The following is a 17,407-nucleotide window of genomic DNA, read 5'->3' as shown; positions in this document are numbered from 1 at the left end:
GGGGTTAACAGTTTACTTTCTGTGAGGTAATGTACACTTGTGACTGCTAGTCTGCACGTATGCATAGGGTATATAAGTGGAAGTTTTCAATAAAGAGGTGCTTCAGCATCACTGGAGACCGATCGATCGCATCATCAACATTTGTGTAAGTGTCTTTGTTCATTCCCACTCCCCCTTTCGGGCTTTTCGTTGATCTGTGGCTGCTGGTCAGCCTTATTTGGCGCCCAACGTGGGGCTCGAAAACGGGGGATTCAGTGAGGAACACCGTACAGCTTGGGCCCAGCTCGGTTAAAGAGTGCTGACGGTACGGTGAGTAGGGCACTATTCCCTCGGTCGAATGAGTGTGTGAGTGAGTGGAAGCTCCACGACTTCGTGTTACGGAGCTTGAATGGGCTTGTAACTGCGTTTCCGGCACTGTCTTACGGCTAAACGGCGATCAAAACTTCGGTTTTGCCAGGGCGGGGGATTATACCGCCACGCTTAATTGCCACGACGGTCTTGGTCTCGCGAGAGGCACGGCCAGCCAAGCATCTGTGTGTTTTACTAGTGTGAAAGAAGGGCCGAGGGAAAAGGGAAATAGGTCACGCTATCAGCAAGGACCGTTTAAGGAGAAGTAGGTCTCGCTATCAGCTAGGACCGTTAGAGAAAATGGGTCATGCCAGCAGCAAGGACCTGTATGTTAGAGGCCTCAAGAAAGTTCTTGCCGCCCGTGGCAGCAGGGTGAGCAAAGAGCAATTAGATAAATTTTTGGAGTTTGTTAAAGAGGTTTGCCCGTGGTTCCCAGATGAAGGAACCATCAGCTTAGAAACTTGGGAAAAGATAGGAGACAGACTGCAGGATTATTATTCAACTCATGGACCTAAGAGGGTCCCTGTAGAGACTTTTGGATTGTGGACTTTAATTCGGGATTGTCTGGACCTCAGACATGAGGGATATAGGCTGGAAAAGTTAAAACAGGCTGGTTCAGGTGAATTGCCTCCTCACATAACCTCTGAAGAGAAGGGAGGGGAAGAGATCCCCCTGCCGCCAGAGGAGCTCATTAATTTAGAACCCCCCGATGAGCAATGGGAGGATTTAGATCCTGGAGATAAAGAGGATTTAGAAGAAGCTGCGGCCAGATATGAAAGGGAACGCTATTCCCCCTTAGTTGCCGTTGCACAGGAAGATAAACCTCTTTTAGATACAGTCCATAAAATGGCAGAACAGATGAAAGCCCTTCAAAGCCAGATAGCTGATATAAAGCTTAAGCAGGAAGAAGGCAGTAAGAAAGAGGAAGGGCCCCCTCAGAAACCTTATTATTATCAGGACCCTTATTACGGAGAAAGGCTTACTAGACCCCTAGAAAATGCATGTCCTGACCCATGGAATCCAGGCGGAAAAGACCCCCCTGTCGATGTCCTTGTAGCTTTGCCGCCTCCTGCGGCACCTCCAACTGCGCTGCCTAATGCGCCTCTTTCGGTGCCTTTGGAACCCCGTATGTGGGGTCCTCCTTTATCCGCACCTCAGCCACCTGTTTGGGACATGCCAACCAAGCCTCCGCCTGGGTATATTAAACCTGGGTCAGATTCTGACATGCAGTCCCCTCTTCAGTTAGCCTGTGAGGAGGGACATAAGCAAGGAGAGAATACTAGACAGTTTGGAGTATACCCTCTTTTTGAAAGAGTAGATCAAGCAGGACGAGTGCTTAGGGATTGGAGACCTTTTCAGTGGAAACAAGTAAAGGAATTGAAGGAAGCTTGCAGCCAATATGGTCCTATTGCCCCGTTTACCGTGGCTATTCTGGACGCCTTGGCTGTGGATGCCACTCCCCCGGAGGATTGGAAGCACATTGCGCATGCTTGCCTTTCCGGAGGTGATTATCTTTTATGGAAATCAGAGTTTTATGAAAATTGTAAGGCAAAGGCTGATGAGAATACATTAAGACAAATTCCCGTAACTTTTGAGATGCTGGCAGGAGAAGGCATGTATTCTAATCTGAGAAATCAACTGGGATTTGCGCCAGCCGCTTATGCCCAAACCGCCGCGGCTGCTAAAGACGCTTGGCGAATGCTGCCTGATGCCTCTAGAAAGGAGGAACAAGTTACTCACATAAGACAGGGTGCGGATGAGCCTTTTCAAGACTTTGTTTCTCGCCTAAATATTGCGGCGGGCAGGACTTTTGGTGCAAGCACAGCTACTCAGGCTTTCGTAAAGCAGCTTGCCTACGAGAATGCTAATTCCGCTTGTCAGGCGATTATCAGACCAATTAAGAAGAAAGGCACCATTGCTGACTTTATCCGCCTGTGTACTGATGTCGGCCCCTCCTTTTCTCAGGGGGTGGCCTTGGCTGCCGCATTGCAGGGAAAAAGTATCCAAGAGGTAATGCTTCAACAAGCAAAGCTCCATGTAAACAGTCGTACAGGAGCTTGCTTTACTTGTGGAAAAACGGGACATCGTGCAGCACAATGTCCACGTAAGACTGAGGCCGAAAATCCTCCGGCTCCAGCCGTGGCTTCTGCAAAGAAACCTCCTAACATTTGTCCAAAATGTAGGAGGGGAAAGCACTGGGCTAATGAATGCAAATCTAAGACAGATAAAGATGGAAACCCGGTTCAGAGAAACTGGGTGAGGGGCCAGCCCCAGGCCCCGACTCAACAATGTTATGGGGCACTTCAGGCTCAAACCCCAGTGACGGGACAAACTGGAAATCAGTCCCAGAAAGAAAACACATCACAGATTTATTCAGGGCCACCGCAGGCAGCGCAGGACTGGACTTGTGTTCCACCTCCGACATCGTATTAACTCCTGAAATGGGTATGCAGACTCTGCCCACTGGAATCTTTGGGCCTTTGCCCCCGAAAACTGTAGGATTGTTGTTGGGGCGAAGTAGTTCAATATTGAAAGGAATTCACGTCTCCCCGGGAGTTATTGATGAGGACTTTATGGGAGAAATTAAAATTATGGCCCATTCTCCTTTGAATATTTCTGCCATTCCTGCTGGAACTCGCATTGCTCAGTTGATAATATTACCCCGCATCAAGATAGGAAAAAACAGACAGAATCAGGAACGAGGAGACCAGGGATTTGGTTCCTCTGATGCTTATTGGGTACAGGAGATAAAAAAGGAACGACCAGTCTTAACGCTAAAAATAAATGAAAAAGATTTTCAAGGACTTCTAGATACTGGAGCTGATGTTTCTTGCATTTCTGCTGATCATTGGCCCTCAAGTTGGCCGACTCATTATACTGCTACCAACTTACAAGGCATAGGCCAATCTCAGTCGCCTCTTCAGAGCAGTAACATCCTATCCTGGCAGGATCAGGAAGGCCACCAAGAAACTTTTCAGCCTTATATTATCCCTGGTCTCCCCGTTAATCTTTGGGGACGAGATATTATGAGCCATATGGGAGTTTATCTTTACAGCCCTAGTGTGCAGGTTACTCAGCAAATGTTTGACCAGGGACTTCTCCCTGATAAAGGCCTTGGGATTGAAGGACAAGGCAGAAGGAGACCTGTTTCTCCTAATCCTAATTCACAGAGGACGGGACTGGGGTATTTTCCTCAGGGGCCATAGACTTGCCTGTACTCCACCGAAAAACAGCAGAAGCCATTAATTGGAAATCAGATACGCCTGTGTGGATAGATCAATGGCCCCTAACACAAGAAAAGATATTAGCCGCTCAAGCGCTTGTACAGGAGCAGCTTGAAAAAGGCCATGTAATTGAGTCTACCTCCCCTTGGAATTCACCTATTTTTGTAATTAGAAAGAAATCTGGAAAATGGAGGTTGTTACAAGACCTAAGAAAAGTTAATGAGACCATGGAAGTTATGGGCTCCCTGCAGCCGGGGTTGCCTCATCCATCTGCCATACCTAAGGATACTTACAAAATAGTATTAGATTTAAAAGATTGTTTTTACAACATACTGTTACATCCACAAGATTGTAAAAGATTTGCTTTCAGTATCCCAAGTACAAACTTCTGTGAACCTATGAAAAGATATCAGTGGCTTGTTCTCCCCCAAGGTATGGCAAATAGTCCTACGCTGTGTCAGAAATTTGTCAGTGAAGCAATTGACAAAACGAGAAAACAGTTTCCTTCTGTATATATCATCCACTATATGGATGACATTTTGTTGGCCTGTAAGAAGGAAGGAGTGTTGTTGGCTTGTTTTGTAAATATAAAAGAAAACCTTTTAGCCTCGGGCCTTATCATAGCCCCCGAGAAGATACAGAGGGCGGAGCCTTTTGCTTATTTGGGTTTTCAATTGTTTTCTCAGTTTTTTGTTCCTCAAAAGGTGGAGCTTAGAAAGGATCACTTGAAGTCTCTTAATGATTTTCAAAAACTGTTAGGAGATATTAATTGGCTGCGACCTTCTTTAGGTTTAACAACCGGAGATTTAAAACCATTGTTTGAGATTCTAAAAGGAGACTCTGATCCAACTTCCCCTAGAAATCTTACTGAGTCAGCGAGAGAGGCTCTCTCTAAAGTTGAGAAGGCCATTCAACAACAGCATGTTTCTTTCTTGGATTATTCTAAGCCCTTTCATGCCTATATTTTAGAAACTAAACATACGCCTACGGCAGTGTTGTGGCAAGAAGGGCCGCTTAGGTGGATACATCTTCATGTAGCAGCTCAGAAGAATCTCACTCCTTATCATGAGTTTGTAGCCAGTCTAATTCAGGAAAGTCGTTTGGAGGCTCGAAAATATTATGGAAAGGAGCCAGATTCTATTGTTGTTCCTTTTACAAAGGTTCAGATTCAAGGCTTAATGCAGTTTACAGACAGTTTTCCTATTGCCTTGGCGCAATTTACAGGAACCTTAGATAATCATTATCCTAAGCATAAGCTGCTCCAGTTTTTTCAACATCATGACCCAATTTTTCCTTCTGTTGTTGCACATGATCCTCTTTCTGCTGTACCAAATGTTTTCACTGATGGATCTAGCAATGGTATAGCTGTTTATACATTAAATAAAGAAGTTGTTAAGAGATTACAAACATCTCCAGCCTCGGCTCAAGTTGTTGAGCTTCGAGCAGTTCATATGGTGCTGCTTGATTTTGCTTCTCAGTCTTTTAATTTATTTTCTGACAGCCATTATGTGGTGCGGGCTGTTAAAAACCTGGAAACAGTGCCTTTCATAAGTACCAGTAATCCTGTTATTCAGGATTTGTTTCTTCAGATTCAACAGGCAATTCAGTCACGCCGCAAAAAATTTTATATTGGCCATATTAGAGCTCACTCCAATCTTCCAGGCCCTTTGGCAGCAGGTAATCAAGCTGCAGATTCTGCCACACAGTTTATCGCTCTAACTCAAATAGAAAAGGCACAAAAGGCTCATAGCCTTCATCATCAAAATAGTCAAAGCCTGCGACTGCAATATAAGATCCCTAGAGAAGCAGCACGTCAGATTGTTAAACAATGTGCTAATTGTGCTCATTTGCAGCCTGTGCCTCATTATGGAATTAATCCTCGAGGCCTCCGCCCTAATGATCTCTGGCAAATGGATGTAACACATATACCAGAATTTGGAAAGTTGAAATATGTGCATGTCTCTATAGATACATTCTCCGGTTTTGTAGTCGCTACGGCTCAATCCGGAGAAGCTGCATCTCATATAATCAGACATTGCCTTGCTGCTTTTTCCATGATTGGAACTCCTAAAAAGCTTAAAACAGATAATGGCTCTGGATATACCAGTAAGAAATTTGCCTTGTTTTGTCAGCAATTTTTCATTAATCATGTTACTGGGATTCCTTACAATCCCCAAGGGCAAGGGATTGTTGAACGTACTCATGGCACATTAAAAAATATTTTACATAAAATAAAAAAGGGGGAGTTATATCCCCTGACGCCCCATAATTACCTGTCTCATTCTCTCTTTATTCAAAATTTTTTGACCTTGGATGCCCATGGTAAGAGTGCTGCGGAGCGCTTTTGGCATCCGTCTGCTGCCCCTCAGGCTTTGGTCAAATGGAAGGACCCACTTACAGGCTCTTGGCACGGCCCGGATCCAATAAAGAAGTTGTTAAGAGATTACAAACATCTCCAGCCTCGGCTCAAGTTGTTGAGCTTCGAGCAGTTCATATGGTGCTGCTTGATTTTGCTTCTCAGTCTTTTAATTTATTTTCTGACAGCCATTATGTGGTGCGGGCTGTTAAAAACCTGGAAACAGTGCCTTTCATAAGTACCAGTAATCCTGTTATTCAGGATTTGTTTCTTCAGATTCAACAGGCAATTCAGTCACGCCGCAAAAAATTTTATATTGGCCATATTAGAGCTCGTATGGGGCCGAGGACATGTTTGTGTTTTTCCACAGGATGCTGATGGCCCTCGGTGGCTGCCGGAGAGGTTGGTGCGACATGTGGAATCTGTGCCTGCTGATGATGACCATGACATTCGGCTATGCAAGACCTGAACAGACCTATTGGGCTTATATACCTGACCCCCCCTTATTACACCCCGTGGTCTGGGAAAGCCCTGAGATCCCTATATATGTTGATAACACTCAGGCATTAGGTCTGCCTTCGAGTGGACATTTAAAACCGCAGCTGGAGAAGAACTTTACTTATGCTGGAAAAGGTATTGGATTACCTGTTTGCCTATCCAAAAAGAAATCAGTCACGGGATGTCTATCTGCCTCTTCGCTTATTATGCATACTAATAACTCAGTTATTGGATGGACAGTTAAAATTCTTTCTTTAGGAGATTGGTCTTCGGAGAGTCCACCTGTTGTTCCTGCCCCTCATTTTCCACCTTGCACAGACAATTCTAAATTGGACATTACATCGGTCCCGTGGAAGGGATGTTCAAATAAGGTTTCATTTCGATATGACATTCCTGGAACAAATAGATACATCCTTGACTGGTCGGATAAGACCTGGACTCTTACAGAACGGGCCGGATGGACTCGAAAGTTGGATTCAGGACTTTGGACTTCTGACTCACAGCATTTGCAGAGTGCTTTGTGGAAACTTATGGGGGTAATGGAAAAAATTGATTATATTGTTGAATATTGTAAATCAGGAACACCTTGTACCCCTGATTCTGTTTTAGATGATGGATCTAAAAATTGGATTACTGTACGTAATGCTGCAAATGTTTCTGCCTGTGTGCCTTCCCCATATGCTTTGTTAATTGGGAATATTGATATTCAATTTGAGGGAAATCATTTTCATGTATTCTGTAATAATTGTACTCTGGCAAATTGTGTTTCCTGGGTACCGTCTGGAACTCAAATTATGGTTCTTAAGCAGCCCCCTTTTGTTATGCTTCCTGTCAATATTTCCGAACCGTGGTATGCAGAAAGAAGTCTGCAAATTTTTAAAGAAATAGAGCACGCCTTGAGCAGGCAGAAACGGTTTATTGGACTCCTGATTGCAGGAATAGTCGCCCTGGTAACTGTAGTTGCCACGGCCGCTACAGCTGCTGTAGCTTTGTCTCAAACTATTCAAAATGCCAATTATGTTAACACTCTAACTAAAAATGTTTCTTTGGCATTGGGGACTCAAGAGGATATTGATACAAAATTAGAGGAAAAGTTAAATGCCTTATATGATGCAGTCCAGTATATGGGAAGTGTGATCCATAGTATGAAAGTTAAATCTCATTTAGAATGCCATCCAGAATATCATTGGATTTGTGTAACTTCTAAAGAGTATAATCAGAGTCAATATGAATGGGATCGGGTTCGTTTGCATCTCCAAGGAGTGTGGCATAATGCTAATGTTTCTCTTGATATGCTTCGGCTTCATGAGGAAATTAAAAATATGAGAGAGGCCGAGCCTTTGAGATTCGATGCTGCTCAGGCTGCTTCCGATTTTGTTAATGCTTTGAAAAATGCTATGCCTTCTTTGCCTTCTATGCCAAATTTGGTACATTCTGTATTGGTATTTCTTACATTGGGCATCTGTGTCTGTGTGATTCTGTGCCTGCTCCCTGTCCTCATCAGAGCCTTCATTAATAGAATGCTGGACTTGCGTGCTGACATACATCAATTGGAGCTTAAGACAAAGCCTTAAACCCCTCTCCTCCCGAAGCTTCGAAGGGACGGGTTAGCCAAAGACGGGTAAGTCCTAAGGAGCCTTTCAACACCTAAGACAGGGCTTGTATTATACAATACAGGCGCCAAAGACGGGCAAGTTGATAAGGACATCCTGGGACGCCTAAGACAGGCGCCGTCGCCTTGCTTTTTCAATTAAATAAAAAAGGGGGAGATGTGGGGAGCCATGATTTCTCTGTACTTTGGAACTTTGAGAACTGGCTCAGTTTATGATTAACCTGTTCTAGCTCCTAAGGCATTGTCTTGCCTGCACCTGGAGGGTGCTTGCAGGCTGCTGAGGTATGCGATAAGAATGGCCGGTTTCTCGGACACAGAGCACAGATGGTTATCAGGATAATTGATGGTTCCTGTCTTGTGGAAATGGGATTTGGGATGCTTTTGTGATTTAGTTAGTTTCTGGTTAGGGGTTAACAATTTACTTTCTGTGAGGTAATGTACACTTGTGACTGCTAGTCTGCACGTATGCATAGGGTATATAAGTGGAAGTTTTCAATAAAGAGGTGCTTCAGCATCACTGGAGACCGATCGATCGCATCATCAACATTTGTGTAAGTGTCTTTGTTCATTCCCACTCCCCCTTTCGGGCTTTTCGTTGATCTGTGGCTGCTGGTCAGCCTCATTCATGTTGTTCTTTGATTCTGTTTCTGAGTTCATTAAACTGCCTTTCTGTGTTTTCTTGCATCTTGTTGAGTTTTTTCAGAACTACAATGTTGAATTCTCTGTCATTTAAGTCACATATTTCCATATGTTTAAGTCCCTTTTCTGGAGACTTTTCACTTTTTTCCTGAGCTGTCTTGTTGCCTTTGTTATTCATGGCAATTACTGATTTATTATTTCTCTTCTTAGACATCTAGAGGAGTTGTTTCTGCAATAGGTTGATAGAAAGAGGTCTTTCTTTTGTCTTCCAGTACATATTGGTGGAATGTTTTATTTTCTCTCTGACTGTAGCTTTTTTTCTCTCTCACACTGTAGTGTTGTGTTTACTCTGCACTATTCCAGCTTCCCACACAAGCGGGGATATTCCCTGGATGGTGGGCTACTCCTCTGTTAATAATTTGCCTGGGTCATAGGGCACTACATCCCTGTGGGGATGTGGAGATGTTTTGAACTTCCAAAGCTCTTCGTGCACCAGATTCAGAGCCCAAGTGTTTCAGCAGTTCTGATTTCTCCTGCAGGTGTCCACCCATATTGGTGCGGACAGGGGTGGGGTGAGTTGTGAGAATTGACCCAGAGTAATTTGCGGTGACCACCACCACAGCTGGAGCTTCCACGGATCCCTCCCCTTTGCCTGAACCAGTTGGGCTGCGAATCTGTCTGTGCACCACAGTTCTCAGAACTGCAAATATTCTGTTCTTTTGATCTGACACTGCTACTGTTCCGCTTCTAGCACTGGGCAGGTTGGGGCGGGGTGAGCACTGGGAGGGTAGGGAGTGGGAGTCTAGTCTCAGTGCCGTAGGCTTCCATTTTCTGCGGCAGTGAGGGCTTAAACCACGTTGGTCTGAGGTGTCTGCCATAAGCGTTGGTTTAGCTGTCTTATATGCTGTCCCCTCAGCCCTGTGGGCCATAAACGGAGCCCTAGCTATCCGAGTTCTTCCCTCTCCCACAGCTGCGGTAGTTCCGGGATGCAGCGTGCTCGAAGCCCTGAGCTAGGTCTGCGTTCTGAGCCCTCACAGCTGTGTCTCTGCATTTCTCCCTTCCCTCCTCCCCTGCTTGTACAATTTGCCCACCTTTAGGTGAATTCAGTAGTGAGACTCTTCGTCTTGCCTGTCTGCTGTGCAGGGAGTCCTTTTCGAGTTGTAGTTTTTAAATTTGTTTTAAATTCCAGGGGAGCTTTCCAGAGTCTCACCTCAAGCCACCATTTTGATGATGTCTTTTGTTTGTGTTTTAATTGTTGACAAATCCTGTTCCCTAGGTTTTGCATCTAAGTGAAAGCATATGGCATTTGTCTTTCACTGTCTGACTTACTCCACTCAGCACAATACCCTCTAGATGCATCCATGTCATTGCAGATGGAAGACTTCATTCTATTTGGATAGCTGAGAATATTCCATTATATTGTCATACATATATATATTCCATTATATGTATTTATATATATTCCATTATATATATCACCTCTTCTTCATCCATTAATCCATTGATGGATACTTAGGTTACTTCCATATCTTGGTTAATGTCAATAATGCTGCAATGAACATATGGATGCACATATCTCTTTGATGTAGTGTTCTGGGTGTCTTTGGATATCTACCCAGAAGTGGAATTATCTGGTTCTTCTTTGTCTTTTGTTTTATAAACTTTGTTTTAAAGTATGTTTTGTCTGGAATAAGAATGCTACTCTGGCTTTTTTTTTTTTTTTTCACTTTCATGGAATACGTTTTGCCATAGATTTACTTTCAGTCTCTGTGTGTCTCTCCATCTGAATTTAGTCTCTTGTAGGCAGCATATGTAAGAGTTTTGTTTTCTTATTCATTCAGCCACCCTATGTCTTTTGATTAGAGCATTTAATACAATTATATTTAAAGTAATTGTTTAAAGATATGCAGTTATTGTTATTTTGTTTTTTCATGTCTTCAAACCTTCTTCTTCTTTTCCTCCTCCTTCTCCTTCTTTTCCTCTCCTTCTCCTTCTCCTTCTTCTTCTTCTTGCCTTTTTAACGTCCCTTGTAATACTGCTTTGGTGGTTATAAACTCCTTTAGCGTTTTCTTGTTTGGGAAACTATCTGTTTATGGATTCTAAATAATAGTTTTGCTGGGTATAGTAATCTTGGTTGTAGGTCTTTGGTTTTTATTACTTTGAATACTTTATGCCAATCACTTCAGGACTGCAAGGATTCTGTTGAGGAATTAGCTGACAGTCTTATGGGAGCTCCCTTGTAGGTAACCTACTCGTTTTCTCGTTTTGCTTGTAAGATTCTCTTTTTGTCTTTAACCTTGGCATTTTAATTATGATGTGTCTGTATGTGGGCCTCTTTGCGTTCAACTTTTTTGGGACTCTCCGTGCTTCCTGGGCTTGAATGTTTATTTTCTTTGCGAGGTTAGGTAAGTTTTCCATCATTATTTCTTCAAATAGGTTTTCAATTTCTTGCTTTCTCTCTTCTCCTATGATATCAATGATGATACACTTGATAGTGTCCCAGAGGCCCCTTTAACTATCTTCACTTTTTTGAGTTCTGTTATCTTTTTGTGTCCTGATTGGATGTTTTCTGTTACCTTATCTTCCAAATCGCTGATTCGGTCCTCTGCTTTACCTAATCTACTGTTGATTCCCTGTACTGTATTCTCCACTTAAGTTATTTTATTCTTCATTTCTGACTGGTTGTTATTTATGTTTTCTGTCTCCATTTCTATGTTTACTATGTCTTTGTTGAAGTTCTCCCTGAGATCACTGAGTATCTTTATTACCAGTGATTTGAGCTCTCCATCTGGTAGTTTGTTTGTCTCCATTTTGTTTCGTTCTTTTCCAGGAGCTTTGTTCTATTCTTCTATTTGTGACATGTTTCTTTGTCTCCCCATTTTGTTTCTATGTGTTAGATGAAGCTGCTCTGTCTCTTGATCTTAGTAGAGTGGCCTTATGTAGTAGGTGTCATGTGGGGCCTAGTGGCACAGTCTTCCTGGCCACCTGATCTGAGTACTGTAGGCGTGTCCCTTGTGTGTATCCTCCTTTTGTAGTTGAGCCTTGGTTGTTGTTTGCACATCAGTGGGAGGTAGTGACTCTCAGGCTTATTGCTTGTGAGGACTGTGGATGAGCTGTTGTGCAGGGACTGACCCTACGGAACACGATTCACTATAGCAGGGCTCTGCTCCCTGCCAAGTTCACCTTTTGCTGTTTCATTTGTGGAGGTGGGCAGGTGGTGCTCTAGTGTGGTCTGAAGGTGGCCACTGGGTGTACTGGTTCTGGGGCCCCTTGGAAGGAGCCCTGTTGCAGGACAAGTTTATCCACTTCCTATGCCCTGCCCAGGGCCACTTGGTATGAGTTACCAAGTGATGTGTGGATGGTTACCACTTCTGCTGGGCTCAGAGATGCCTGAGAGAAGTTAAATTTCGAACAGAGGCTGGCTGCCACTAGTGCTGAGCTCAGGGCTTCTTAAATAGAGGTATCAGGCATGTGAGGGTAGATGCTGCTTCTTTGTGGTTTGTGAACATTTGAGAGATTTTAGAAAAGTCTGCAGTATGAGCCAAGACAGCTCATTTGTATGGAGATGCCACTGGAAAGGGCTTGGGTGAGCCCACATGTTAGGTGGGGCAGGATCTAAGGGAATCCCATGGCGGGCAAAATATATTAGCCCGGTAGATGAAGAAAAAGATATGGTGCTTACCTACATCTGCACACTAGGAGTGGGGAGGGCTCAACAAAGGAACAATGGCTTCTGCCACTAGTCCTCTCTGGGGGAAAGCTGACCTGACAACCCTTGCCCTGAAGTCAGACAATTCCGTTCCCCCCATATGTCCCTGGTGCATTTTGAGCTGCTGCCCCAGCACTGGAACTCAGAGCGAGTGAGTCTATCAGCCATTATATCCATGTGTGGTCCCTTTAAAAGGAATGCTTGGGACTCCAGCTGTCTTCCATCTCACTCAGTCACAATCTGCAGGTTTTCACAGTCAGAAGTTATGTGTAGTTCTCTTCTAAGCACTGGAACCCTGAGCTGGGGAGCTTGGTGTGAGGTTGCAACCCCTCACTTTTCTAGGGGGACCTCTACAGCCAAGATATCCTTTCTGATTTTTAATCACCACATGCATGGGTGGAACCAATTTGCGCCACATCTCCTTCCCTCCTACATGTCTCGACATGGCTTCTTCTGTATATCCTTAGTTATAGGACTTCTGTTCAGCTAGACTTCAGGTGATTCTCAATGATTGTTATTCTGTACTTTAGTTGTAATTTTGATGTGTTTGTGAGAAGAGGGAAGCACAGCATTCCACTACTTTGCACCTTGACTGAAAGCCATGGGCCATGTTCTAAACTATATTTATAAAAGACAAATATTTGTATGAAATTTAATGAATAGAGGGAGAAAACATAAGTACGAATTGAAGCATAATCACTAACACAAGAGAAAGGAAGAAAAATTTCTTTCAGTAACATTCACTCTCAAGTCTTCACGGATCGATGACCCAAGCATTCTTCTGTTTTCTCTAATCCTTTTGGTCTATGGCGATTGAATATCATCAATACTACTACTTCTGTGTACCACTCATATAGAAGAAAAATGTCTGTAGTTAAATCCTCTAGAGCAGGGGTGTCAAAACTGCGGCCCACGGGCCAACTGCGGTCCACAATCCATTGTTAATTGGCCCGCAGCAAATTCCAAAAATATATTTAGTTTACTTAAATAAACCAGGTGAGGCAATACATACTTCACCTTGAGTGAGTGGCCTGGCTATTTGTGTATTTTACCACATATGGCCCTTGGTAAAAAACGTTGAAAAAAGTTTGGACACCCCTGCTCTAGAGTCTTCTACTTAAATCTTTGAGTTTTCCTTCTGATGAGTTCCTTTCAGTGTTTCTTTCATTTTTAGACTTGTGGTTCTCTGTGGTAGGTATTTGGGGTGGGCTTATTGAGATTGTTTTTCATCAAATGTTGAAGATTCTGATAATCTGTCATTATGTTGCTTTTCTAGTTCAACACTGCTAAAAAAACTTTAAAAATACATTAAGGTAGGGCATTAGCTTCATTTATATGTTGTGACTTCTGTATAGAAGAATTGTTCTTTTACTGATAAGACAATGAGTTAAAATGAATGAAGTCTACCATTGTTTATGGCAAGGTGAAACCATAAAGAGCATTGACAGAAATTGCTATGTAAAATGGAGTTATATTCAACCAAAAGAAATGAAGACTTTTTTTGGCTGTTGTGTGTTTACATATGTAAAACATTATGCACTTCACTAAAAGGAAATCCAAAAGAGATTAAATAATCATTTTATAAAAAATAATACAGAAGACTGTTAATTATTCTAATACATGGAGACACATGACAGTGCTACCTATTTCATATGTATATTTCAAATGAAAAGAAATACCTTCCTCTCCATTCCCATATTCTTTAAGAAATTAATAAGTTCACTTAGAATTATTAATAAATGTTGCAATTGAGAGATTGTAGTTATCCAGAAACTTTTGGTAGTATTTTGCCAACTCAATAGTAAGTATCATAGAAGAAAGCTTGTTTAGTTGGCATACAACAAATCTATTGAACTGTTAGAGATGAGGCAGGCCTGTTCTTGTACCTGCTTTCTACAGACATTTAAACTTCCAAAGGGTATGCATTATTTCATGTTAATCCAGTGCCCTGAAGGATATACTTTCAATGATATTATGAAAGTTATGTGGTGATATTTTGGCATTCATTAAACACTTTTTGGTCACCAACTATGTATAAGGATCTGACAATAATTATTCATTATTTTGAATATTTTCATTAATGAAATAAGGAGCTTAATAATTCGTTAAAAGTGGGGTTTTAAAAATCTTGCACAATTTTTAAATGAAATTCAAAAATTCAATGCTTGGTTTCAGTATTTTTCCCTTGCCAAATCACCACAGTTGAATATTCCTCTAATTGAAATATATAACACAGAGGAAAAGTTATGTTTTTGTGAACAGAAATATATAATATATTTTTCAGGAACACACCTATTCTGTTAAAAAATATTTACAATAACAATATTGGAAGACTGCAGTACTAGAATAGGACCAATTATCTATTTCTTTTTCCATGTAGTTTTGTTTTCTCCCAGTAGTAATTTTTTGATGAAATAGCAATGATTCTTTAGGTGTTGAAAGCAGTAAGATATTTTTTCAGGTAGTTAAGCTATTGAATAGAAAGGCAAGAATAGAGAATTATATTTGTAACCCACAGGTCAGGGGCATGAAATAGTTGAAAGAAAAACCTCAGCAAAATAGCATTTTGTTGTTGCTGCCAGGAATCAGCTTTTAATTCTAGCTTCTACACTGTACAGTTTTAAGAAATTGGCTAAGAGTAAAAGACGTTTGAGTAATATAAAGTCTGATCTTTGAATATATCCTGAGAGAGAAAAGAAGTTTACAGTTATCATATCAGAAACTAGGTAAGTCTTTGTTGTCCAGCAGAGGCATGAAATAGTGACAGATGTGGAAGTATCACATAGTCCAGAAAACAGTAAAAATGGATTATCTAATATTCATTTTTTAACATGTACACAGTGTAAATGCTTAAATTAGTCCTCAGCAAACTTTATATAGTTCTGATTTTGTTTTCCATATATTTTTGTATTTTTATGAAGTTTTGCATTTACAGTATTGATTTATGTTTTAAGACAACATTTAGATTGGATAAACTCAGAAACCATTTTAGTTAAAGTCCTGGTGATTGTAAGAATAACTCCTAACTGAAGCTTGTTCCTATTTGGGTGAACTGGTTTTACAAAGCTGTCAATGAATGATTCAGGTAACAACTACTTGTAAAATTTAAGTATGCCAGTGTTCTCTTTTGGAAAATGGGGTAATTAATATTGGCTTACCTGTTTAGATGCCTATGAATAACCAATAAAAATTATTGTAGGCACTTAATAAGGTACTTACTGTTGTACAAATGTTTGTTCAACAGGAAGAACAGCGACAACAGCACTTTGTATTCTACAAAATGCACCCACTTTATGTAAGTTCTCTCCTCCAAACTTCTGTGTAATTTATTGCCAAGTGCAAAAAGGATCTTGATTTACATATGCTCACTGCTGGTGACATTGAACTCATTATCATATAATGTTTTAAAGAGCTTTGAGGGAAACAAAGGAACTAAATATGAAATCCAGTACTTTTTTGGTACCCATCCCCTACTCCTCCCTCTCTCTTTTAATAAACAGGTATTAGTATTTCTGTTATCTCTTCAGAAGTGCTGAAAGTAGAGAACAATATATCTCTTGGACTCTTAATTCCTTTGGCATTTCCAACTCTTTCTCATTTTCATTCTGATCTTACATAAAACCAGAACTTTTAATTTTAAAAGAAATTGCAGCAGCTGAAATTTATTTTTCATTTCTAAAGAGTCTTTATCATGACTGATATAGAAGATGCATTATTTAGATTTTTGAAAAGAGACCCCTTAAATAGGTAAAACAGTAGAATAGAAAGGCTGAGTGATTTACAAGAAAATTCAGAGCCTGAATTGGAGATCCCTGTGATTTACAATCCCTTAACCCAAATATCTATTTACAAGCTTCCCTTAAGTTGCCTTTCTTGGAAATCTATAAAGTCCCCTATAAATTCTATTTCTTCTATGGAGGAGATAGGACCAGAGTCACCTTCTTACAAAAAAAATAGACTAGGTAAATGCTTAGGACGGTAAGATGCTAAGCTTTGGAGGAGAGGTCCACATTTTGTGTCTGTCCTTCCTGTCAAGATGATTTTTACAGCTGTCACTGCCTTCCTTTCTGTATATGTCTCCATATTGTATGGTAATGATTATTTTTATTTTCCTTTTCTCCTCTTCTTTCTGTGGATTTTATAGTGGTAATATGTTTTACAACTCAGCAGTGGATTCCATAATGGGTTAGTATTATTACATGTGTCAGTGTCGAAAATATGGGCTTTTCTTCCTTTGCAAAACTTAGGTAGAATTCTCCAGCTTTCCTTCCTTTCTATTCTCACTTGAGTCTTTCATTGTCTTTCATAAAATCTGGTACTTTTCTCCTGATTACATATACTAAAGTGACTCATCTTGGTAATGTGTTTTAGTGACTGACCCTTCTATAATTGATATAATGTTCCCTTCTAGAAAAAATGCACATATGAAAAAGGAGGAGGATAACAGGGAACTCTTATCAAGTTAATGGATTATTATTGCCACTACTGCTTCTAATAAAAATGAGAGCCGCATCAGTATGAGGTCGGACAATTACATTCAAGAACGCATCCTAGAAAAAGTGCTCCATACCTCATTACTGAATATCACTATGGTCACATTCGAAGTACTCCCCTTTGGAAGCTATGCACTGATACCAGTGCCTAGTCCACCCTTAAAAGCAATCTTGGAACTCTGTTTCTGGAATGGCCATCAGAGCTGTCATTTTATTACCCTTGATGTCCTGAATGTCACCAAAATGTCTTGCTTTCAATATTTCCCTTATCTTCAGGTAAAGAAAGAAGTCGTTGGTGGCCAGATCAGGTGAGCAGGGAGGGTGTTCTCATACAGTTATTTGTTTACTGGCTAAAAACTCCCTCACAGCCACTGCTGTGTGAGCTGGTGCATTGTCATAATATAAGAGCCATGAATTGTTGGTGAAAAGTTCAGGTCTTCTAACTTTTTCATGCAGCTTTTTCAGCACTTTCAAATAGTAAACTTGGTTAACTGTTTGTCCAGTTGGTCAGCTGGAACAAACAAATTC

The 17,407-nt window shown here is 41.3% G+C and overlaps 2 protein-coding genes across 2 annotated transcripts in view; both read left to right on the top strand.

The window, feature by feature from the left end:
- LOC117035007 (uncharacterized) overlaps positions 1 to 6,397 on the top strand; it is a 98,366-nt gene extending 91,969 nt beyond the window's left edge. Inside the window, 4 exon segments of the mRNA XM_033128628.1 lie at positions 785 to 2,527; positions 2,656 to 3,531; positions 3,534 to 5,998; positions 6,260 to 6,397. Coding sequence (XP_032984519.1) covers positions 785 to 2,527; positions 2,656 to 3,531; positions 3,534 to 5,998; positions 6,260 to 6,397 — 5,222 coding nt within the window.
- Positions 6,398 to 6,632: 235 nt separating this feature from the next.
- On the top strand, positions 6,633 to 8,000 carry LOC117034947 (endogenous retrovirus group K member 7 Env polyprotein-like). Its single transcript, XM_033128510.1, has one exon. The coding sequence runs from the start codon at positions 6,633 to 6,635 to the stop codon at positions 7,998 to 8,000; it is 1,368 nt and encodes a 455-aa protein (XP_032984401.1).
- Positions 8,001 to 17,407: the final 9,407 nt, after the last annotated feature.

Source organism: Rhinolophus ferrumequinum, chromosome X (assembly GCF_004115265.2).
Source record: "Rhinolophus ferrumequinum isolate MPI-CBG mRhiFer1 chromosome X, mRhiFer1_v1.p, whole genome shotgun sequence".
Taxonomy (NCBI): domain Eukaryota; kingdom Metazoa; phylum Chordata; class Mammalia; order Chiroptera; family Rhinolophidae; genus Rhinolophus; species Rhinolophus ferrumequinum.
The sequence above is the reverse complement of the archived record's forward strand: the minus strand, read 5'-3'. Positions and strand labels throughout refer to the sequence as shown.